We start from the raw sequence: 24,984 nt of genomic DNA, 5'->3' as shown, positions 1-24,984 counted from the left end.
CAGAGATCTGCAGCCTCTTGACAACTAGTCCTTGCTATATATTTCCATCACTACATCACTTTGTCACTCATTCTTCAGCCATTGAGAGGAGAGCAGGCTGGCAGCTGCCCTGTCCTCCCTCTCTGCAGTGCCCTTTTAGGTGGTTGTAAATTACTGGCGAATGGTAGATGCATCATTTCTTAAGTTTGATATGCTTTATATTCTAAGATCTTGTATCTGGGTACTCTTTGTAAAGAAAGACTGTATGCTTAAGAATCGCTCAACAGTCAGCTGAACCACCCCATCAGCAAATTAATTATCTAGATAGATACTAACTTGATTATTTTTTTTCAAACCTGTATCTGTGAAAAACATATTATTGACTACTTTGAAAACAAGCCATAGTCAAGAGTCCATTATGAGTGATTTGGAGGAGAGAGAAGAAGAAAGTAAGCTGTTGCTGAAGAGACTGCCATGGCTGTTGACTTGTTTAGCTAGATAATGCTGTTAATCATACAGAACTAAAGGCTCTTTCACAGGTGAGACCTGAAGATCATGCATCTAAAACCAATAACAAATACAAATTCAAAATATTTTACCTGCCAAAGCATTGTCATCTATAGCAGCAAAGTAAGAAAATATCCTGATGTTACTTGACTAACTGTCTTACTCAGAATATACAACATTAACAAGAGCAGGTTTATACTATGGCATTTCTTTAGTTCTTTCAGAATAGAATAGTTGTTTTAAAAAGACAAGATACAGGTAAAATACATCAATACTTAAGATAAGCCTTCCTTCTTCACTGTTCAGCCATAAAAGTTAAAGTAATAGTTTTTTAGAATTATCACACACATAGCAAAGTTACATTAAGAGAGGTTTATGAGTTTGAAAATGCAGAGTTAACACTCATGCCCTTTGAAATGTCTTTCCAACATTAAAGTTAATTGCTTCCAATCTCTGCTATCCTCAGGCCAGTTTTATTACTTAAATCATAAGATGATGAATATAAGATTAACTTTAATGTGTCATTTGTAGTCCTAAGGTTTTGTCCATTTATTAACTATGATGGTAGTGTATGTCAGATAAGAAAAGCTATGAGAATCCAGAGATTACTTAAAAAAGGAGAAATAAAGCATTGTCCATAACTGGCAGCACACATTTAAATAGATTAATTTCTGGAGGATAACTTTGTGCAGGTAAAATCAGGCCTGTAAGGGATGGGCAGTTACTTTTGACAGCACATGCGGGACAAATATAAGAAATTAAAAAGTCATGATAACAAAACAGAGGCAAAGGAGTTAGGATAGCTTAGCAGAAGGGAACAAAACTCAATGACCTTCACAGTGGTGCTGTCAGTATCTTGTGCAAGGCAAATAAAACATGCTGGAATTTCTTCAACTGACACAGATGTCTTGATTTTTTTCAATTTCTTTTTTATTAAAACTATTTTTTTCAATGAAGCAAAACAGGTTGTGATTATTGGTAATACATAACTAGCAACTTTAAGAACAACAATTGCCTCTAACAGTAAAACTGTAAAATAATAAAATGTCAGTGATATACATCAAGTACTGTACTAGATATTAGAGTGTGATGGCTCTCATGTAGTATTACTGTGGACTGACCGCTATAGATAAAAGATTAGAAAGATGTAATTAAGATAATGATAATGGTGGACAGTGGTTACAAAATATAAATCAAATTTAATAGATAAAGCCTAAATCTTTCATCTACTCTTCTTTCAAAAGAAATTTTGATTTTTTTTCATTATTATTAGGTAATCGTGTACAAGCTTTTATATATTTAATGGCAATGCTTTAAAATTCTTTCCTGGAGATTGTTTGAAAATTAAGCCACTTTCTTTTAATATAGAATTTTTATTAATATGAAAATAGTTGTTAATATTTCAGAGTTAACAAATTTAGGTCATTTGGTGGAACATGCAAAATGGCAAATTGCCATGTCATGCTATCATCGCTATAGCTTAGTTTTGGTATATTTTTGTTTTAAAGAAGACCAATGTTGACCAGCGAGTGGACATTTTCATAAAATTTGAAGGAGGTCCACGTCATACTGATGTGTTGATTTTAAAGACCAAAGGGTATAATTTAGTAAGGAATGGAGTATACATGGAAAAGTAAGATCAGGACTGAAATGTCCAGGAAGAACTTTGATGTTAATGCTTCCAAAAATGTACTTTGTACTCAATTATCATTTTTTCACTTCTGATTATTTGCTGTAAATTTCATAAGAATCCCGTGTTAATTTACAAAGATGTGTCTGGAGCATTTCTCCCTGGCCTCCACTGAAAATGGGCTCCATCCCAGTAGGACTTTCCCGGTAAACAAATGTTAAATAAATAAATAAATAAATTTTACATTTCTCACACTTTTTCAAAGATGAACTGTTTCCACTTCTGCTGGAGAACTTAATTAGGCTGTGTCTGCTAGTTTTACAGGACAGTGGAACCTAGATTGTGTGGTTTCCCTGCACTTGTGCTCTAAAACCAGCATTTTTACATTGAGGGTTTTTTGACTGTACTCTTGTAGCAGAAGTATGCTGTAACAAACCTTTCTGAGTTGGGAGCTGCTGGATGAAAGCTTGTTGTGTGTTTTCCTGATTGTTCTGTAGGTTTTGCTGTTGTAAAACTTGTTTTTCTGATTGTATACAAGCCCAGTGTTCTGCTACGCTGCTCTCCATGCAACAGCAGTGCCCTGCATAGATGCAAATTCTATCAAGTTAAAATTTCCCATAGAATAACTACCTCTGCAACTTTCCCTAATCCCCCTACTGCTCTAGGAGCATCTGAGTTCTACACAGAGCAGCATCACCTTGTTGGATACCTGCTGTTCACAATGAGTATAGTACCTATTATTTGTCTGTGCCCCATCATCCCAGTCCAGTTAAATCTCCCACTCTTCTCTCTGGTTAAATCCATACTGAAAAACCTGAAACCATAGAGGTGGAAATGGAAATCCTGAGGCAGTGTAGCAATTGTCTCATGTATACTGACAATCACTTAGTCCTGAAACAAACGCAGTATGTGAGAGGTGTAGTTGTATGAAAAATAAGACACTACTCTCACATGCTGACAGATCAAATGATAAACAGGTTGTCAGCACATGGATATAATTTCCCTTACTAAATAAGGTCTCAACACGCAAACCCACATATGCAGAGGTACTCGCAAGTAACTTACCAAAACCTCAGAAGCCTCTCATACGCTACCCTCAGAAACCACATACAAACAAAACCAAGTCATCACTAAGTACTACACATAACAGTGTCTCCACAAGCAAGTCCCTAAAGCAAAATATAGCGCATTCAAATATCTTGGTAATAGGAGACTCCATCATGCGACACATGGATGCCCCCCTCACCAGGTTAGATAAAGAGGGGTTTATTGCTTGTCAGAGGCCAGGATTTGCCAGATCATGCAAGCACTCAGGTCATTCAACAACAATTATCAGTATGACTCAGTCATAGTCCATGTATGTGTCACAGGCTGCTGTGAGCCTCGCACTGAGCAGCATTCTACCCTCACCAAGAGTGATAGCACAATACAAATAGAAAATAATTGACTTCCCTAATTTGCTTAGCTACTGGTGTCATTCAAAGGAGATTTGTGAGCCTGGGACAGCTTGAATGACAGACCACACAGCTTAGCAGGGGATGGTGTGCAGTTGTTGCTGCTAGGCTTTCAAATACTGGCCAAGGCATTAGCCACTCCATAGTGCCTTTTAAGGCAGTGCCAGAGCAACAGTCCTACCAATGTAACAAATTCTTCTAATGCCAAGCTGAAGGTACTACTGCTTAACACTAGAATTATTAACAAGAAACTGCACTCCCTGGAAGCTCTCCTTACCCTGGGGAATGCTGACATCTGTGCAGTAACAAAGATGTGCTTCAAGGCTGCAAACATTCAGATAATCCTCTGAAAAGGAAAAAAACAAAAGGAGGAGGTGTTTCCAGTTACAAAAAAAGCAATCACACCTCTAGATTGGTCAAGCAGGATGACTCACTTGAGCTAATTCATGTCCAGCTGACCATAGGCAAAATCCCCCACCATATCATCACTAGATACAGGTCTCCAAATATGAACCATGAAATCCACTCCACATACCTGAAGTTACTAGAATCACTTTCAGTTCAGCTCACCACACTAAATATGGGCAATTTAAGTAACCCTTCATAAACTGGGAAACAGATATGACCACTAACATGCAGTCTCAGGGACTGCTGGACTTTGTCAATGCAAATGCTCTGCACTCTCACTAGGGGCTCAAATATCCTTGACATAGTGCTCACAAACATGGGGGAACATTGCACCCCTCCCAGTGTAATATCCTCATTGGTAAGACGAGGTCATAAATCAGAAATAATTGTAACAGTAGTACCCCCATCAAACCCTAAAACCGTAAAGAATTTTTTCCAAGGCAAATTACCTCCTATTAAGTCATTTTAAAGCTCCCCCAACCCCTTAAACATGGAGACCTATGCAGAAGTATACACAAATGCCCTGTACAACCATTTAAGCAGCTGCTTAGAAATGGCAGTGTCTTACCAAACAAAAACACAGGTCTAGCCAGGAAAATAAGCCACCCTGGCATAATTAGATTGTACAACAGAAGGAAGAAATTTCTGTCTAAAAGTAAGTGGGAAGGTGCACAAAAGAGAAAAATTCCCTCATTGGCGCAACAAGCAAATCAGTGAACTAATCAAGTCTTCAAAAGCTAAATACGATACTAAAATAGCCTCCCAAGCAAAAAGGAAAAACTCAACAATGTTCTGAATTGCCTGTAGATGGCACTAATTATACTCAGCTAGGAGAAATAGCAATCCTGCTGGCTGATAAATTTAGCTCAAAGTTCACCCCCCCCACCCATTCACCTACTGTCACTCCCTATAAAATACCCCCTACCATTCCTTTGCCTTTATCACTAAAGAACAGGTCATCACTGCACACTCTAAAACTAGAAACACGGTATCAATAGGCCCTGGCAGAATCCCAGGATGCCTATTAAGTAGCTTGAAACATGACAGACCCACTCGGACTCTATTTAACCATTTTCTCCAGACAGGCTTTGTCCCAGTAGAGTGGAGGACAGCAACAGTCATCCCTGTGCACAAGGGGGACCATCAACTGATCCAGGAAACTACTGACCCATAGGTCTGACTAGTTTTGTATGCATGGATCTGATTAACAACAGCATAGGAAATCTCTAGACCCAACCAAGTTTGGTCCTACCTGCCTAGTTTGGTGGACTTCTTTGAGAAGGTCACCAAGGCCACGGATGAGGATAAGACAGTGCGTATCACATACCTTGACCTGGCCACTGATTTGCATAAAATTTGAATACCAAATCACACATAACTCTTCCCATTTTCAGTAGGAATATGGGATGCTAGTCAGAACTGCATATTTAAAAACAGAGAATGACACAATAAAGGATAAATATAATCACGTTATCAAAGAGACAGTATAAAGTCTTGAGATACCAGCGGTGGTGGTGCTGCGGTAGCGTTATTGCCGCACAGTAAGACGCTGTCCGGTTCGATTCTCAGCTAGAGCGTCTTCCGTGTGGAGATACGCGTGAATGGGCATACCTTCGTTGAAGGTTGTGTGTCAGGGCTGGTAACTTGGCACGTAAAAATCAACTACCAATCATTAGCGGACCGGAGTTCCGCTGTGGCGACCCCTAACCAGGAAAAGCTGAAAGACACAACAACATCTCTAGTTTCTTCCACACAAGCTAATTCATTTTTGCTTCAAAAACAGCAGATGTAAGATGTCTGTCCTCTTTCTGTAAATTATTGTTGCTGCTGGTATGTTGGTCATATAGTGTGGTGTTCTTTGTACAAAGCTTCAGATATTACACGTGATGAGGGGGATTCAGAAAATTGTGTGAAGGGGTTAAGCAAAAATAGGGGTATACTGTGCAGAGGAAAATTACGCCTGAAATTAGGAACATTCTTCCAAATCAGGGACAATTGAGAAGTCTGGTGAAAGACGACTTAGATGCATGTCTTTTACTTTGAAGAGAAAATCGGAAAGTTTGGCTTAGTGACCCCTGTTACTGGAAAAGGATAGTGTTATCATCGTATTATCATCCTATTGAATTAGATCAGATTTTTCACAGTACTGATGTTGCTGTAGCCCAAGGAAGTGTTTTTAGAACTAGAAAGAATATTACCATATTCAGCTAGTCATTTTGGAAACTGGACCTGTTGGTAAGCCAAGCTGCCTTCATTTGTAACACTGCAGGCGTGTGTTAACAGAACTGAATGTCTTAACCATATCTAGCAAGATTTCACCAGTAGGACTTTCAGTATCCATGCAAAAGATCATGGCATATGTAAGTTCAATTAGGACCTCATCTACTTCAGGCCTACTTTTCTATTAATTTAACTCAGAATGCCTTTGAGGAGAACCAAGTTTGTTTTTTTTATTTCAGGAATGACCTCATACTACTGTCTTGGTCAGATAGTTTGCAAGTGGAGATTAAGGAAATCAAATTCATGGCTGCAGTCATTGATTTTTATACCCATATGTCCCCGTTTTATCCTCCCTTTTCTCCCCTTTCTGGTCTTAGTTTAACATTCTGGTAATAGCTTGTACAGATGAAAATGTAGTATTTTTTTCCAGTAACTATGATAGTGGGCTGAGTACAGAGATGGATCTAAATCTGGTGAAAATCTCAGTAGGTTCAACTTTGTACAGTAACATGAATGAGCCTCTTTTCAAATGCTGAGTTATGAAAATTCTGTTAATGAAAAACTATTGATTGTTATGAATAGGTAAGTTATGGCCCAGACAACTTGGTTCAAATTCTTGGGAACAAGCTTATCAGAACCAGCTGCTACCTGGTATTATCCCATGAAGAGAGTATTTGTAATGTTGTGGACCGAGGCCAATTTGAAATAAAAGTGGGACCATTTGAAAGTGAGAGCAGAGTATTTCTACCTACTTAACATTATCTCATTCATTGCACAGCAGTAGACCAAGGCAAGATGTCCATAGTGTTCATTTTAGAAGACTTTTAACATCTTTTCAGAACTTTTTTAAGTTGGGGACAGAGCTGGCATGCAAGAAATACATGTAAGTTGCCTTGTTCTTTCTAACTTTCTATTTGCAAGCATTCCTGGGCTGTGGGTAATTTATGTAGTTATGCTTGCAGGATGACCTGGTTATTACTAACATGGCCGACCGTTACTCTACACCGTTGCTGTACACCAATAGTCAATCCCTCCTTCCCTGGTCAGATCCGACCATAAACTAATCACCATGGAAAGCACAAAGGGACTCTGGCTGACCAAGTTTGCAGATGGCTGCAAGCTGGGAGCCATTATTAACTCCCCAAGTGATGCAGAGATCCTACAGAAAGGCCTCACTGAGACCAATGACTGGTGTCAAAACCATGGCCTTAAGCTTAATGCCAAAAAATGTGTCATCATCCCCTTTGCTAAAAACTCAGTTCCCACTAATTACCAGATTGATGGGAGCCCACTGAACACTGAAGGTATTATAAGAGATCTGGGGAAACAAGTTGACAGTAATCTGTCCTTCGAGCACCACATTGCCACTGTGGTCAGAAAGTCCTTCTATGTGGCACATCTCATTACCAAGGTTTTTGCATCCAGGAAGAAAGAGGTCATAGTCTCTCTCTACTCTTCCCTCATTAGACCAATCATTGAGTATATTGCCCCATTTGGTATGTACTTCACTAGACACCTGCAACAGCTGGAGAGTCCACAGAAGTACCTCACGAAGAGAATCCTAGGCATTAAACACATCCTACATGGACTGCAGCTATTCTCTGTCTCATATCGCCTACTTAGAGGCAATCTCTGCTTGACTTACAAAGCCATGTCTGACCCAGCTCTGCTAGAAATGCTACATCTAAAGAAATTCCAATCGCTCTGTACCACACACTCCAGAGACCTCAACCTCATTACCACAATCAACAGAACATGTTGGAGGGACAGGTTCATAACCCAGAGACTGCCCATGCTCTGGAATAGACTTCCCATACATGTCAAGCAGAGCACCTCGCTGTCCTTCTTCAAGCAAAATCTTGATGAGTGGATGAGTAATAGAAGGTTCACCCCGAGGATCACTCCAGTGTCTCTACTTGATAGAGGCACTGGGAACTAACATCAAGCGGCATGAAGCCAGGGCACTTCTATGGGCTAGGCTTGTAAAGGCTCCAAGGCCATTAGCCTAGTACACACCTATGAATGGCAGTTTGAGTATAGATTCTTTCTCCTTTTGTCATTTGCTTTAGGTTTATAATTAATTATTGGAAAAAGATAGCTTTGTCTCATCTTTTAGTCATGTTCCATTTATAAATGAAAGCTAGATATCACAGAAAATGTTGAGGCCAGCTTCCTTGCGAAAAATTCTGAATCTGTGTACAGTGGTGTCTATTAAGTTCTCTCACTCTGTATATACGAGTTCAAGCCGCAGTGGTACAGCAGTAGCATTGTTGCCTCACAGCAAGAGGTTCTCCTGTTCAATTCACGGCTGGAGTGCCTTCTGTGTGGAGTCTGCATGTCCTCCCCGTGGTCGAGTGGCCTCCGAAAGACATGCGTGAATGGGCGTGCCTTCACTGAAGGATGGGCGTCGGGCTGGCAACTTGGCACCATAAGAAAAAAAAAATCTACTGCCAATCATTAGTGGACCGGAGTTTTGCTGTGGCGACCCCTAACTGGGAAAAGCCAAAAAGACAAACAACAACTCTGTATATATGAGTTTGCTCCTTATTATCAAATGTATGTTTGGTCAACAGCTATTTAGTGGATTGTTTATGACTGACTAATCAGCTGATCAACAGGTATCCTAGATTGAATAATCTGTGGGGCTGGAGAGTATGCCCTTACCTCATGTTTGTACAATTTTGGAATTAGTATACATATACTTAGCAAGGGGTGTGGCAGGGTGCAGAAGAGGCGCTTGCTTCCTGCAAAAAATTATGTTTTAATTTGTGTATTCATTTTTGATTTTTGCATGTGCAAAGGCTGTTTCTTGATGCATGAGTACTTGCTTGTGCATGTGGACATATGCATTTTCAGCAGAAAGACATTGATGCTTAGCATGACGAAGTTGGGTTTCTTTGGTGTTTCCTAGTACACACATATATATATATATATATATATATATATATATATATATATATATATATATTTTCACTAGACAATCTCAAAATACTGGAATGTTGAATTTCAGTATTTCGAGACTGTATAGTCGAAAATCCACAACCACGAAAACCAAAATTACGACCAAACACACACGCACAAACGCACACAAACACACACCACCACCACACAAACGCACATACACCTACCTAACTACACAGCAAGAAACAAAACAACACACAAACACAACATAACATACAAACACATTTATCCTACCTATAAGCAGGGGAGCAAGCCCCATTGCTCTCCCCACACCCCTCTACTTATATATACTAACTTTGAGGTCGCACTAAACACCCAAACACACAAAACCCACCACTAAACAAACTCACGCACACTAAAATCCCTACCCAATACACTTACGTAAACACCACTTACCTGAATTCCCAGCTAAATCCACAAACCGCACCGCACATTACAAACGTGACACCACAAAAACAGAGTCGACATTTCCGCATTCGATATAGTGCAGTTTCACGTAACTGCACTTTCGACTATTCATTCTCGAAATACTGAAATTCGGCATTTCAGTATTTCGAGGTTGTCTATTGAAACTATATATATATATATCAAAAAAATATCAAAGAGACCATATAACTGAGTTTCTGAAACCTCAAACATCAAAAATAACCCACAAAAATCTACTTTTTTATGTTTTTACAGGGGGTAAGCCCCCCTGCACACCCCTACAACCCTTGTTAATTATGTATACCAACTCTGAGATTGCACTACAGTGAGGAAATGGGTAAATTTCCTGAGCCTCATTGTACTGCAATCTCCATTTAAAAGACTCTATCATATAGTCTTGACCATATGGAGTTCAAATTTCTGAAAACTCGATCAACTGATAGGGACCTATGTAGGAGTCTGTCAGATGATCGGCTTTTCAGAAACTCAGAAAAATTTTTGAAGAGACTATATGATCGACTTTCTGAAAACTCAAACATCAAAACCAACCCCCCCCAAAATCTACCTTTATTATGTTTTTGCAGGGGAGCAAGTCCCCCCCCACACTCCATGCAAATTATATATATCAACTCCGTGATCTCACTACAGTGAGGAAAAAGGGTAATTTCCCGATCCTTGCTGCACCACAGTCTCCATTCAAAAGCTTTGAGTTTTCAAAAACTCGATCATATGGTCTCAACCATATGGAGTTCGAGTTTCTGAAAACTCGATTAACTGATAGGGACCCACACACAGATGTCTTTATAATGTTAGGATTAAGCTATAGTACCAAGATGTACAATTAATTTCTCCTCCTTATGTGTAACACATAAACAAAAAACTCCCCATCATCCATTTCTGAACAGAAATATTCACACCCACAGTAACAATATAGATAAAATAATCTTGCTCCCTACCACGTGCAACCAAGAATAGTCGCTTTAAAACAAAATAATCTTCATCCGCACTGCCAAGTATTTTTCTTAAGCATTCAAAAAACGTATATGTGTACTTGACATGGGTACTCATAAAGCATTTACATACAAGTGTTATGTACTTCACTATACCCCAAAGTTTCAAAAACTGATACCTTTAACTGTCATTCATCTACTACATATTCTCTAAGGTTGAGTAGAAACCATCCACCTGAGTTAGTGTTTAAGAACTTCTTGGTATTTTTGGCCAGAGTTGTCCTAGTGGACAGTTTTGCTGGTTTGATTTTCTAAATGTACACTGTGGGACTATTGTCAGTAGTTATGTCACAGACTAATGGACATAACTTATACTGAGTCCTTGATGATAGCAGACATCTAGGAAACAGTAGAGAGTATATGAGACTAGTTAGTATTAAACTTTCCAAGGGTGATAATTTCTGATCTAATATCTCCCATGATGTAGTCGATGGCTTAGGGTAGTAAGGAATTTCAATTTTGTAGGCAGAGATAAGCACCATGTAGGAGAGTCTTTAGTTTTAACTGTGATTATACTAATGAAGTATTCTCCTAGCTTTTCATATTTTGCAACTGTTTCTTGGAAGATGGGGCCATTATTTAGATAGTTTTTTTTACAGAAAATATTACAACTGCCTTTACAACTGCAGAATTTCTTTTAAATTTGTAGACTGGTATTTGTACCTCATAATGAAACCTTCTGTGAACTAGTGTGTGTATCTTTAAAAACCTCTTTCATTTTGGGGGGAATGTATATGGTAGATGCAATCCATGCATATTGCATTAGTAAATGTATATGGTATGTCCCAGCAGTAATATAAAGAAAGGTTAAATATGTATACTTTTGAGGAAGGGGAGACATGTATTAAAAGAAATGTAGCTATTATTTGTCTGTAGTGCATTTAATTTATTTCTAGAAGGAACAATAACTGATGTGTCATGGAGATAAAAATTATATTAGTATGACGGTCCCATTTTGGATTATGTTGATTTTAAAAAGTAATTTCTGTCATACATTACTAATTGTAAACAGGAACTGCAACTGGGTTTTAGCTACAAATGGGGAGCTTTGTAAGAGCTCATTTATGAGAACATGATCTACAGTACTGGTTTTGCCTTTATTAAAAGTCTTATAAGATATTACTAGTTTAAATGTTGCTCTCTATATCAAATGTTGATAAACAGTAGTTTCTTTTTATAAATATTAATGAAATCTTAGAAAGTCAGAGGATGCCTGAGGAGTGGAGAAAATGTGTTTTGATACCTATTTTTAAGAATAAGGGTGATGTGCAGAGCTGTAGTAACTGCAGAGGGATAAAACGGATCAGTCGCAACTTGAAGTTATGGGAAAGAGTAGTGGAAGCTAGGTTAAGAAGGGAGGTGATGATTAGTGATCAGCAGTATGGTTTCATGCCGAGTAAGAGCATTACAGATGTGATGTTTGCTCTGAGAGTGTTAATGGAGAAATATAGAGAAGGTCAGAAGGAGTTGCATTGTGTCTTTGTGGACTTGGAGAAAGCATATGATAGGGTGCCTAGAGAGGAGTTGTGGTATTGTATGAGGAAGTCTGGACTGGCAGTGAAGTATGTAAGAGTGGTACAGGATATGTACGAGGGTAGTGTGACAGTGGTGAGGTCTACAGTGGGAGTGACAGATGCATTTAAGGTGGAGGTGGGATTACATCAAGGATCAGCTCTGAGCCCTTTCTTATTTGCAATGGTGATGGACAGGTTGACAGACGAGATCAGACAGGAGGCACCATGGACTATGATGTTTGCAGATGACATTGTGATCTGTAGTGAGAGTAGGGACTAGATTGAGGAAACCCTGGAGAGGTGGAGATAAGCTCTAGAGAGGGGAGGAATGAAGGTCAGCAGGACTAAGACAGAATATATGTGTGTGAATGAGAGGGAGGATAGAGGAATAGTGAGGATGCAGGGAGTAGAGGTGGCAAAGGTGGATGAGTTTAAGTACTTGGGATCAACAGTTCAGAGTAACGGTGAGTGTGGAAGAGAGGTGAAGAAAAGAGTACAGGCAGGATGGAGTGGGTGGAGAAGAGTATCAGGAGTGATTTGTGACAGACTGGTACCAGTAAGAGTGAAAGGGAAGGTCTACAAAAGGGTAGTGAGGCCAGCTATGTTGTATTGGTTGGAGACGGTGGCCTTGACAAAAAGGCAGGAGTCAGAGCTGGAAGTGGCAGAGTTAAAGATGTTAAGATTTGCACTGGCTGTGACAAGGTTGGACAGGATTAGGAATCAGTATATTAGAGGGTCAGCTCAGGTTGGACGGTTTGGAGATGGTCAGAGAGGCGAGATTGCTTTGGTTTGGACGTGCCGAGGAGGGATGCTGGGTATATTGGGAAAAGGATGCTAAGGATGGAGCTGCCAGGTAAGAGGAAAAGAGGAAGGCCTAAGATAAGGTTTATCGATGTGGTGAGAGAGGACATGCAGGTGGATGCAGAGGACAGGAAGAAATGGAAACAGATGATCCACTGTGGCAACCCCTAACGGGGACAGCCGAAAGAGAAGAAGAAGAAGAATTCCTTGATGTCCTAGCTAGATTTCCCCTAGTCTGTATAAATACCACCTAAACTTTCCCCTGAAAATAGGCCGTGCCTTATCAGACTAACCTAGTCAACAAATATGAATAAACGTGAATAAATAAATATGAGTAAACAGAAAAATACATGTTCTTGAAAAAATGAAAATTTAAAAAATAAGGGAATGGCTAAAACATATTTATAGTTTCATATGGCATTAACTTGTAATAAAAAGAGGTCCTTCAGACATTATTTAATATGTCAGATATAGATTTTTAGGAGTAGAAAAAATAAAGATAAAATGTGATGCAAGGAAATGTTTCCTTAATAAACTGGAATATATGAGGGGAACAGTGGGAGATTAGTGCATACATTTAAACACCAGTGAGTGCCATACATTTAAACACCAGTGAGTGCCATAAAGTTAGCAGTAGCAAAGAAAGTAAAGCTAAGTTACTACCATACGTGTAATATGTAAAAGCTTTTGGCTGACAGCACAGAACAGTATGTACTTTAATAAGGTTTAAAAGTACACTACATTCATATTTGATAAAAATATAAATATTGACTTAGCAAGATCTTTTGAAAGCATCAGTCAGACTTGCATGCAAATACTGTGTAAAAGCTTGCTAAAGAAAACAAAAGACTGGAAATTGTTATGGGCGTCCTGGATAAGACTTTGAAGAATCTCCATGGAGAAGAAATAGAAAACATTCTTGAAGAAGTATTTGATTCTGACCTAGAGTTTGAATGACACCTTGATAAAAATGCACAGTAAATCTATTAACTGTTAACAATGGTCGTAATCATTTGGAAATGTTTAACTTTCCTTATTGATAAGTAACATTGTCATAAGCTGGGTCCAGGGCAAAGTAAACAGAGATAAATTATTGCACCTGCATACAGAGACAATGACCGCACACAGAGTGGTGATATTCTTAAGACAAGTTTATGGCAATATCAGACTATATTATGGTATATTAAGTTGAATATAAATATAATGAATTGCATGAAATCAAACACACGATTTTGTATAAAGATGTTTTTTTTTTTACAAGTTTGATACGTTTTATGCTGTACAGTTACATGAAACTGCTTTCATTTCTGTATGTTGGCCACAGTTCATTTACAGAGCAAGTCATTGTAGTACTAATTGATTAATTAATTGACCCTCCTTTTAAAAAATATCTGACAAATAAACAAAGTAGCGGGAATAGTGTCATTAAGTCTCTGGTACTAGGATGTATTCATGGTTTTGGTGACTGCCACTAGTTGAAGTTTTTCAGTTTTACTTTTGTATTTTTTCATTAATTCTATTCTATATAAGTGTTGCTCATGATTTTGCTCATGTTTCGTGTTTCCATCTATTTCCCATTCCCTTAAATGTGTACTTTATGTCCTTTTCAGCTTGGCATGCAGCAACACTATGAGCTGGGACAGTTTCTGCGAAAGAGGTATTCTGGCTTTCTCAACACAACATATGATCACCGCGAGGTAAGGAGAACAGATAACTGCAAGAAGTAATGCTTCCATGGTAACTAAAATCACACATGAACACACACACACACACACACACACACACACACACACACACACAAAACACTCTGGAGAAACAGCTGAAATATACACATACATTATTGAGAAAAAGCTGTAAATAAATTTTACATTCACTGATTTTCTCTTGTACTGTGAACTTGTTTTCTTAAAAAAGCAATAGTGTGGCTTCTGTTCCATCAGACATAAAGATGGTTGAATGTTTGATGGCATCAACTCACTAAAATATAATATGTAGTTAGCATTGTATCTAAAATGTTTTTTATGATATGCTGTATAAGTACCATACATGCAGATCACCTAGGTGCTTATGTGATACTGATTAATAAGTGCTTCTGTACTTAAAACTGCACCATGGCATGTGGTGTTGGCAGTCTTTAAGTTGTCATTACAGTTCATCTTTCCAAAGCTTAAAGGCCTGTTTTTCCCCCATAAAACTGCATTTTTGTAACTGCAGAAAACAATAACTTGATAGCATCTGTGATATCAAGGCATGATAGCACATATTCACTGTCATTGGCTTTAATGGATGGAAACCCACACTACCCTGCCTTGATATCACAAGGGTTATCAGGTCATTGGCTATTGAATTTATAAAGGTCAAGTGTCAATGTAAGTGGCTCAGCAAGTAACACTCTTGCTTTGGTGCGGGAAGAGAATGCTGTAGGTTCTGTTCCACAGCAGTATTTAAATGAATTTCCTACTACTGACACTGCAGTGCCACATAAGGGGAGGTGTTGCACTTCTGATGAAACATTAAATTGAGGTCCCATCTCACTGCCTGAGTGGTAACTGAGGTGCATGTAAAAGATCCCATGGTATCTATCAAAAAACAAGTGGGGGAAATTCCCTGGTGCCCTGACCAAACTTCTTCTAGTCAGTATGAATGTCACATAGGGTCTCCACTGAAAAGAAGACACAAAACAAGGACTCACTTGCAAACACATCTTTTTTTGTTTAGATGGATTGGATGTTTAGTTAAATATAAGCAAAACGCTGCATAATGATGTATGGCTAGTCAGTGTGAAGACTTACAGATAATTAACTAGGATTTGTTAACTACCTGAGATACCTTGGGATTAACAGTAGGATCACAAAATATCTTCTCATCACAGCAGACATGGTGTTGTCTAATTTAGGTTGATGTCTTTAAATACACCTGCATCTCTTGTCAGATACATTAATTTTAAAATTTGATTGCTAAGTGAATGTGACAATCCACTGTTCTTTTATATGTATCACTATGCATTTTATCATACATTTGCATGTTTTACTCAAACATGAAGGACTGAGATTTAAAGTGAAATATCTACATATTTTCATTTCTAGTCTGCATTGCAGTTTGTTAACCAGCCATGATTATGCCAACAATAACAATACCAAATAATGTTGGTTGTAGGGCTGAACACCCAAGTCACATGACTTGAGATACTTATTTTCGTTGAAACTTTCCCTGTCAGTTTGTCATGTGTCTGTTTCCATGAAAGTGAGTTATATTCTATTTTAACCATTCTGTTGTTAAAATGTAATTTTCGTAGGTTGTCTAAAATACCACAATATGATGCAGTGTCAAAGATACCTGCAAGGTCCAGCCATCCATGTTAATTTTTCAACCAGGACTCCAGAGATCAGTTCATTAAATTCAGCCAAATTTAGAACATATCTGTTTTAATCAAAGCTGTATGGTTCTTGATTCAGATATTTCCTCTATTCCCTAAAGTGACTGAAAGTACCTTTATTCTTTTTAGTTTCTTATACAAAATGCACATTAGGCTTACTGGTCTGAAGTTTATTGTGCTTTATATGCTCCTTCCCAGGGAGGACAGGGACAAGAATTAGACTCTGGTACCATTAGAACTCCAGAAAGTATCTGGTTGGCCGTCAGAAAAAAAAAATGCAGAAATGATCTGGTTGGCCCTGCTAGGAAAAAAAACTGAGAACTTAACTTAAAGCTTAAACACTAATCCATTCAGATCACTGATTTTCTCTTCTTTGGCCGCTTGTCGCTCATCTCTCCACTCTCTCACTTAGAACTAAAGCACGGGAAGAGAACGTGAGTAATAGCACGAATCAGCAGTGAATTTGCGCATGTACTCAAATTACATGGCAGGCTGTAGGGAAAAAAACAACACACAACTGCTTTGTTACCCACCACTTCATTTGAAATAGACTAATAAACTAATAAAAATAAATACATATGAGTGTATGGCCATCTAGATGCATATATGACCTTCCTCACTGGCCAGCCATGTCAGCTATAAACATTTTACATATTTTGAATATAACTAATAACACTTTGGAAGTGTTTGAACAATGGACGACAGCTGTGATTTTGTGGATACTGATTTAAATAAAAAGCGTTTTTGTGCATACAATTTTAAAGAGCAGCAGCCCTTCTGGCGTTTTCCAGAACTGCCAGATGCCCAGTCCGCACTTGCTCCTTCCCCTGTTGAAGACGCAGTCTGTTAAAGCTTGCTTTTAAATACTGGCAATGCTTACTAATTTGGAAAGACTTAATGAAGAGTAAGTCAAGTGGAGAGCTGCAGAGTTGCACCATGGTGTGCTGCGTTTCATAGCACTTTTGTCTTCATTTAGTTTCTTAGTTGGGATGCCTCCTATGGTGGACTCTCTATATCCTTCCTGATTCTACATAGATCTTACCAGGTGTGCTAGTTTCAATCAACATCACAAAAACATTTTCAAGTGGCAGCCCTGAAATTGCCCATTAATAGTAGGTTCTGTGTAACTAAATTTGTGTGTGTGTGTGTTCAATCATTCTTGTTGAGTTAATGCCGCATTCTAGTTTAGTTTCTTTGCTTTTGCACACTGACTAGAAGGATATGTCCTAGATCTTCCATGAACCTAAAACTGATTCAGCAGATAATCAGGGATTTTTTGGTTCATACCTACACAGGGCTGTACTGCTAGTCTTGTTATGCAGTGTTACTTTTTATTAAGGTTTTCTTGGTATGATATATCTACCTTCACCTGTATGCTCATCTACATGTATTTAGTTTGTACTTTAGCTTCAAAGACTGGGAAGAAGCTTCTTGAATTTTTGTGAAAAAGAATAACATTCATGTGGTAGTGCTTTCCTCATAGATACATATTTTTTGTTTCAGTGTCATACTAACATACAAATCCTCAGCTTTTTATATATTCTGTATTTACTGGTATGAATAAAACTACTATGTGCTTTCCTCTTTTAAACGGAATTTGATGAATCACTGCAGATTGTGAGTGTAAAGGAATTAACACTGCAGGAGTATTGTGTAAATAAAGAATAAAATAAATATTTATAAACCAAAACAATGAACTAATAATTAGATGCAAATAAAGGACAATTGGCTTCAGTCATTGGTTAAGTAGCTGGTCTCATTCCAGGGAGCTCTAGTATTTGTCATCATGGGATAGGATGTTCAACAGCCCAGCTTGCTTTGTTATTGATGGCCTGTACCTTTCATTTCAGGGCTTTCGCATATTGACTAAAACCTTTTCTGCCCTCTAATGCCTTTTTTTAGGCAAAGTCCAGTTGATGGACATTAGAACATAACAAATATATCAGTCCCAAGTTTGGAATGCATTAAGGTGACTCTCCTTAATGTCAGAAGTCTTTAACAATAAATTCCCTGATATTTATGTATTCCTGCATTTGAAAAGCATCCATGTCAACATTGCTAATGATACTAGGTATAAATGTACAGAGAGCACTACACCTATGATGGGTTTTGTGCTTTTCCAGCTTTCAGGTCCAATGGCAACTGTGGTGGAGCCTCTGTATTTGTCAGTGAATATACTACCACCAGGCAGATAAACTCCACTCTTCCAAATTCCCCATTGCTACTCCCAATAAAGTGCAAAGTACTAGAAAACAAAATTACTCAAATTAAACACCTCATGACAGTTCATAAATGCATCTCCTTTATTTTTTACTTTCACAAACAAACTAGTGCCTCATCTAAATAACCTTCGAGGTGCATACACAATTACACCTATTACAACATTTTATATAAACTGCAATCAAGCATCATTAACATTTAATTTAACAGCAGCCCGTTTACAATAAATACTTCATAATTTATTATTCAGTCCTGACTGTATGGTGTCATTCATAATAATGAATTCAGTATGAAGTAGTTATTTAAATAGGCTTTTGTCTCTTTAAATTTTAATGATGCTTGATTGCAACGCATATAAAATATAGCAACGCATGTAACTGTGAATGAGCCTTGAAGGCTGTTCAGCTGAAGCTCTTGTTTATTTGTTAAACTGAAAAATAAAGGAGATGCTTTCATGAAGTGCCAAGAAGTGTTTGTTTTACCTCCAGGCAGATCCCTAGGGACTCACAGACTGAACTTGTTTAACTACAGATCACTTTAGGTAGGAATAAGTAGTGGCTAATAGCTTGTTACAGAACACATTGTTTGTTCCATGATGACCATTTAAGATTCCTCAGTGTTCTAAATAATCTCCCTGTTAGTAGAAGTTCCCTTACTTTGGGTGACTTTAATTAACCTTCAATAGACCTCCAATGTAGGGTATACCACAAGACTCCTAGACTTAATAAACAAAAGTTTCTTTGAGCAGCTAGTAAATAGCAACATTCTTGACTTGATTCTTACAAATATGGCTGCCTCTTGCACTACTCATTGAAGTCCAGTCATAAACTTGTGACTTTCTCCTTTAATCTCCCACAGCAAACCCTACTGAATTCAAGGACTACAAACATGCTAAACTCAATCTACAGTATGAGAAAATAATCAATATTCACTTATGACTTCACCTCCCCAGACCTTAATACAACAGAAAGATTCAGTTCTACACCTATTTGGAAAATTGCATAGAGTCAGCATTCCCTATCAGAAAAAATATCGTGGGAAATTCAGAAACAATCCACCCTTGTGGTCCAACACCATAAATAAACTCTGCAACAAAATAAACTTCTTAAAGTATTTAGTAAATATAAAACGCATATACCCAAGGGCAATATCAAAAGCATTACAACACAAAAATGCTGAAGAATACTATGAGATCCAGTAAAGGAGTTCATCAACTTAGGCTGGCCTAAGTCAAAAATAATTATAAATCCTCCTTTGTCTGTGTTAGAAAACTAAAAATTAAAAAAAATGCCCAACATAATTCAGCACTTTTTCATAATGGGGCCTCTTGTTATGACCCAAGTGACATTGCTTTTTATTCAAAGCCATGAAATATCTGAATCCTTATTTCCACAATTATCTCAAATATCATTTATTAAAAGTGCTAACCAAAGCCAAAATTTCCTCCATGGGACCTTACAATATGTTTAGTTGCTTAATTAATAGTATTAAACATGCCCTTGCAGATACACCCCTCAAACTGTTTAACTTAAGTTGAGCTACCAGTTTTATCACAGGTGAGTGGTACCTAGCAGTGGTGATGCTCTCAATAAGGGTGGCCTTTAAACTGACCTGAGTAATTACAGACCTATTAGCCTTTCAAGTCTCATTTGCAAAGCTATGGAATGTATTACACTTGACCTTATAAACTGTGATATTAACAGTCCTGTTAATCTTGAACCCCAGCAGTTTGGTTTTGGGAAGGGTAGATCCTGTCTATTAAATCTGGTAAATTTCTTCAAAAGGGTTAAGGAGGCTGTAGATGTTGGCATATCTTGATCTGGGGCCAAGTCCTTTGACACAATTCATAGTGGTGTTATCATACAAAAGCTGTATGCTTTAAAAATCAATCCATGTGTGATAAGGACAGTAAACTGGCTCAAAGGCAGAACCACACAGTGCGAGTTGCACGTGCCTTAACAGAAAGAGTGAACATAACCAGTGGTGTCCCACATGGTTTGGTACTGGGACCTTTCTTTTTTGTTGTTTACTTGAAAGATCTCCTAGCAGACAGCCAATACCTTTGACTGACAAAGTTTACAGATGATTGCAAACTGGAGGATGTTGTTGTCACCCTGTGACACTCAAACCCTCCTGAATGAACTCACCCTAGAAAACTGTTGGTGTACTAAAAATTGGCTCAAATTAATTGCTAAAAAGGGTAATATCCTCACTTTTTTGTGGACACCCACTCCCCTCCTCTCATCCTACTGCCTAGGTAACACACTTCTACAAAACAAAAATGTGGTTAGAGACCTAGTTACTTGAGTTGATAGTTCCCTCTCTTTTGACTGTTATGTAACAACAGTTGTCAAAAAATCCTTTTATTTGAACCAGCTATTTGCTAAGGGGAATATCATCAAGATCTAAAGGTGTAGTCATTGATCAAGCCAGTTATAGAGTACAACACTCCACCCCCTTGGGATGTATCTCACTAAACATATCTAGCAATTAGAAAGATCTTAAATGTTTCTTTTAACCAAAAAGATCAGAGACTTAAAGTTCCTGAGCTACTGTGAGAGGCTGGAAGCTCTTACCCTTTTTCAGTGACTCGAGCGTTTTGAAGGCCAATCTCTGTCTCACTTAGCGTACCATTAGACACCCAATTGCCCTAGACCTCCTGTTTCTGTACAAGTTCTATATCTCTGCCAATACAAGAATGAGGGACCTAAATCTTCACCAACAAATAAATGAAACACAGTGGAGGGATAAATTTATAACTCATCTTCTGCCATACCTGTGGAATAACCTCCCTGTATGTTAAGCAATGTGACGGTCTTGTTTTAAACATAACCTAGATGACTATATGGGTATTCATGAATTTACTCCAGGAGTGACCGTTATGACCATCCTGGAGAAAGGATGTGTTGCCTGATTGGGGGTTCTGACAAGGCAAGTGTGATCGTGAGACTCCCTGGCCTTGGAATATCTATGTGTTTATAAACCTATAATGATATTGGAAAACAATGTACTAAGTGTGTTTTAGCAAGAGGTAGACTCCCTGCACTTCCCAACCCATATATCATGTCTACAGTCAAAAGTACATGAAAACAGGAGAAACCTTTCACAAAAAACTGAATGACTGTTGGCACACTCTTAGACAACAGACACAGCACAAAGCATACCCTTAACCTATGCTAAAATGCCCACCTTCAAATAACTCACTAACCATATGAAAACAATAAGATTTGATCTTGAACTACTTAGCAGAAACAGCAATCAAGTACTTTGAAGTTAGATAAAAGTAACATATCCTGTCAGCAATCATACTCTTTCTTATTAGACTGTGCAACACACACACACACACACACACAGAGACATATGTGTGCATGTGTGTGTGTGTGTGTGTGTGTGTGTATATATATATATATATATATATATATATATGTATATATATATATATATATACTATGTTCTGCAGCTATACAGTTCCTTTAAATGCTATCCTCATTACATAAAGCTTACCTCTATCAGTTTTAATCCTTTATCTTGTACTGTGTGTGTGTGTGTGTGTGTGTGTGTGTGTGTGTGTGTTTACATGACTACCACCCACTGCATTTTCTTTCAGTAATTGTTTTAATAACTCTTGATGGTTGCTTTCTGTAAGTTATCTTAACAGTCTGTGTCATAACTGCAAAAAGACTGAATCAGTCCACCTCCCTAGACAATAAAGATTATAAAATTGCAATTTCTGTGCTGCTGTTTTACATGTATTTGAGTGTACTTTTAGATATGTATAATGATATTAACACTACATGAAGAAAGCAGTTACACTGACCAGATAGATATCTTTTGAAAGTTTCTGTTCCTGTTGCTGTCTCTGCAGATATATATCCGAAGTACAGATTATGACAGAGCACAGATGAGTGCCCAGGCCAATCTCGCAGGACTGTATCCCCCACAAGGCAGTCAGGTCTGGAACAGCAACATCTCCTGGCAACCAATCCCAGTTCACACAGTGCCAGTCGCAAAGGACAGGGTAAGTGCTGATGCTGGATTTATCTAGAACAGAAAACAACACTCTAGAAGATAGGCCTTCATTGCTTAGACTTTGGATGGTTGAATTGCATTCACATAAACAAAGACATTGATAATCTCCAAACTCTGGACCGCACCCAGTTCGGGTTTGTGAAAGGCAGATCATGTTTTCTGAACCTGATCGACTTCCTTGAGGCAGTCACCAAAGCTGAAGATGAGGGTAAGGTGGTTCACGCAGCCTATCTTGACCTCGCCAAGGCTTTTGACACCATCCTCCATTCTGGAATTATAGCTAAACTCGCTAAACTAGGAATAAATCCCTATGTCACAAGATGGGTTGCCATCTGGCTAACTGACAGAATCCACACTGTAAAATTGCAGACTCCAAATCTGACTTCAAACCAGTGACAAGTGGAGTAGCACAGGGTTCAGTCCTGGGTCCTCTCCTGTTTGGTATCTACTTCTCTGAAGTACAGGCTAACACAGAAGGCCTCTGGATAATGAAGTTCACAGATGACTGCAAACTAGGAGCCATAGTCGAGTCTCCAAATGATGTGGACATCCAACAGAAGGGCCTCACTGAGACAGATGCCTGGTGTCAGAAGCATGGCCTCAAGTTCAATGCCAAAAAGTGCATTGTTATTCCCTTTAGTAAAAATTCTGTACCCATGAACTACCACATAAACGGCAGTCTGCTTAATGCCGAATGTGTGATAAGAGACCTTGGGACCCAGGTGGACAGTAATTTCTACTTTGATAATCACATTGCCACAGTAGTCAGGAAATCTTTCTATGTGGCACACCTCATCACAGAAGGGTTCTCATCCAGGAAAAAAGAGATCATTGTTCCCCTCTACTCGGCATTCATTAGACCCATTAATAGAGTACAACACCCCAAATGGAATGAACCTCACAAGACATCTGCAGCAGCTTGAAAGGCCACAGAAGTACCTCACAAAGAGGATTACTGGCCTCAAACAGATGCCCTACACTGACTGTCTCAAAAACTCCAGCTTTACTCTGTAGTATATAACCTACTCCGAGGAGATCTCTGCCTAACATATAAAGCTATGTTAAACCCAAAGCTGTTGGACATGCTGCACCTAAAGAAATCCCAATCCCTCTGAGCTACACAATCTAGGGACCGAAACCTTGTCACCACAATAAACAGGACATGCTGGAGGGATTGATTCCTGTCCCAGAGACTTCCTATACTCTGGAACAAGTTACCCATCTGTGTCAAGCAAAGTTCCTCATTAGCACTCTTCAAGAAATATCTTGAGTGGATGGGAAATAGGAACTACACCCCGGGGATCACTTCTGTGGCTCTGCTTGACAGGGGCACAGGAAATTGACTTTCTTGGGTGGCGTAAGCCAGAGAACTTTGTTGGCTAGGCTTACTTAGGCCCTTGGGCTGATAGCCTAGTACCTACCTATGAACAAGATCGTTCAAGGTCCAAGGCATATTGTAGACAAAGTTTCAATCAAAGGAATAAGTGGGAAAACCCAGGTTCAAAACAGAGGAGTAAGTGTGTGAAAGGGAGATGAAATACTATACATAAGTTTTTATGATCTGGTTTACTGTGTCCATGACACCACAAGGATAATTCAAACAAGCACATTTAAGTAAAATCTGAAAGCCTAGTCTTGAGGCATTTCAATTAGCCCTTGCTCATAAATACTTTATCACAGAAGGAGATGTCTTGCTTCTATGGTGAGGAACTGAACTGTTGGACCAAGATTTGTGTAAACTCTCAGTTCCTAGCTAACAGCTTTTTGACTGTCGTTATATTACTAACCCAGAATGGCTGACTGTAAAAGACCAATTGATGAAATGTATTGTATGAGAAGATGGTTTATTGAATGTACTTACTTCCATCTCTCTTTCTTTATCTGTCTCCTTCTTTCTCATATAAGTACAATCGTGGTGTCATTCCGTCTTTTCCTCCTCCTGTAAACATCGTTATCACTAAGCTCATTGGATGTTTATCCATATGTTTCTGTCTGAGATCAAGCACAGTGCAATGCTGACATGATCAGACCACAACTCCTGCTGATTCGTGGGATCTAGCACTGCTCACCAGGCTGAGCTGTGGTTGCATCTTTTCAAAGTAGTTGGCCTGCCTTTTTCTAGCAATCAAAAATAACAGAACTCCCCAGTACCTCAGAATGGTGGAGTTTTTTGTCCCCCTACCATTGATTTTTCCAGACAGGCCATCTGAACAGTTATTTTCTTACCCTATATGTTGCAGTGGAAGTGAAGCTGGATGTCTTCCTTGGAATTCATATGAGCAAGCTCTCCTTTGGTTTTAACAGGTGCCTGTTCTTAAAGATCCTCTTTGATTCCAGTCTTAGTATTTGTTTACACGCATATTTTAATTGTGCTGTGTCAGTTTTCCTGCTTTACCTAAGCTGCTAGTAAGTCTGCTTTATTCATACAATGCAGAGCAATGTAAGTATC

At 38.5% G+C, this 24,984-nt stretch overlaps 1 protein-coding gene across 1 annotated transcript in view; it reads left to right on the top strand.

Annotated features, from left to right (window-relative positions):
- The window catches only part of LOC122797653 (lysosomal acid phosphatase-like), a 120,534-nt gene extending 97,983 nt beyond the window's left edge, over nt 1-22,551 (top strand). Inside the window, exons 3-4 of the mRNA XM_044066194.1 lie at nt 14,521-14,607; nt 22,372-22,551. Of these exons, the coding sequence (XP_043922129.1) occupies nt 14,521-14,607; nt 22,372-22,551 (267 nt within the window). The remainder of the gene's footprint in view (nt 1-14,520; nt 14,608-22,371) is intronic.
- The last annotated feature ends 2,433 nt before the right edge of the window (nt 22,552-24,984 follow it).

The sequence above is a fragment of the Protopterus annectens genome, chromosome 3.part1 (genome assembly GCF_019279795.1).
Source record: "Protopterus annectens isolate FY-2018-M chromosome 3.part1, PAN1.0, whole genome shotgun sequence".
In the NCBI taxonomy this organism is placed as follows: domain Eukaryota; kingdom Metazoa; phylum Chordata; order Ceratodontiformes; family Protopteridae; genus Protopterus; species Protopterus annectens.
Note: the sequence above shows the minus strand (reverse complement) of the source record. Positions and strands in the feature narration are given on the sequence as shown.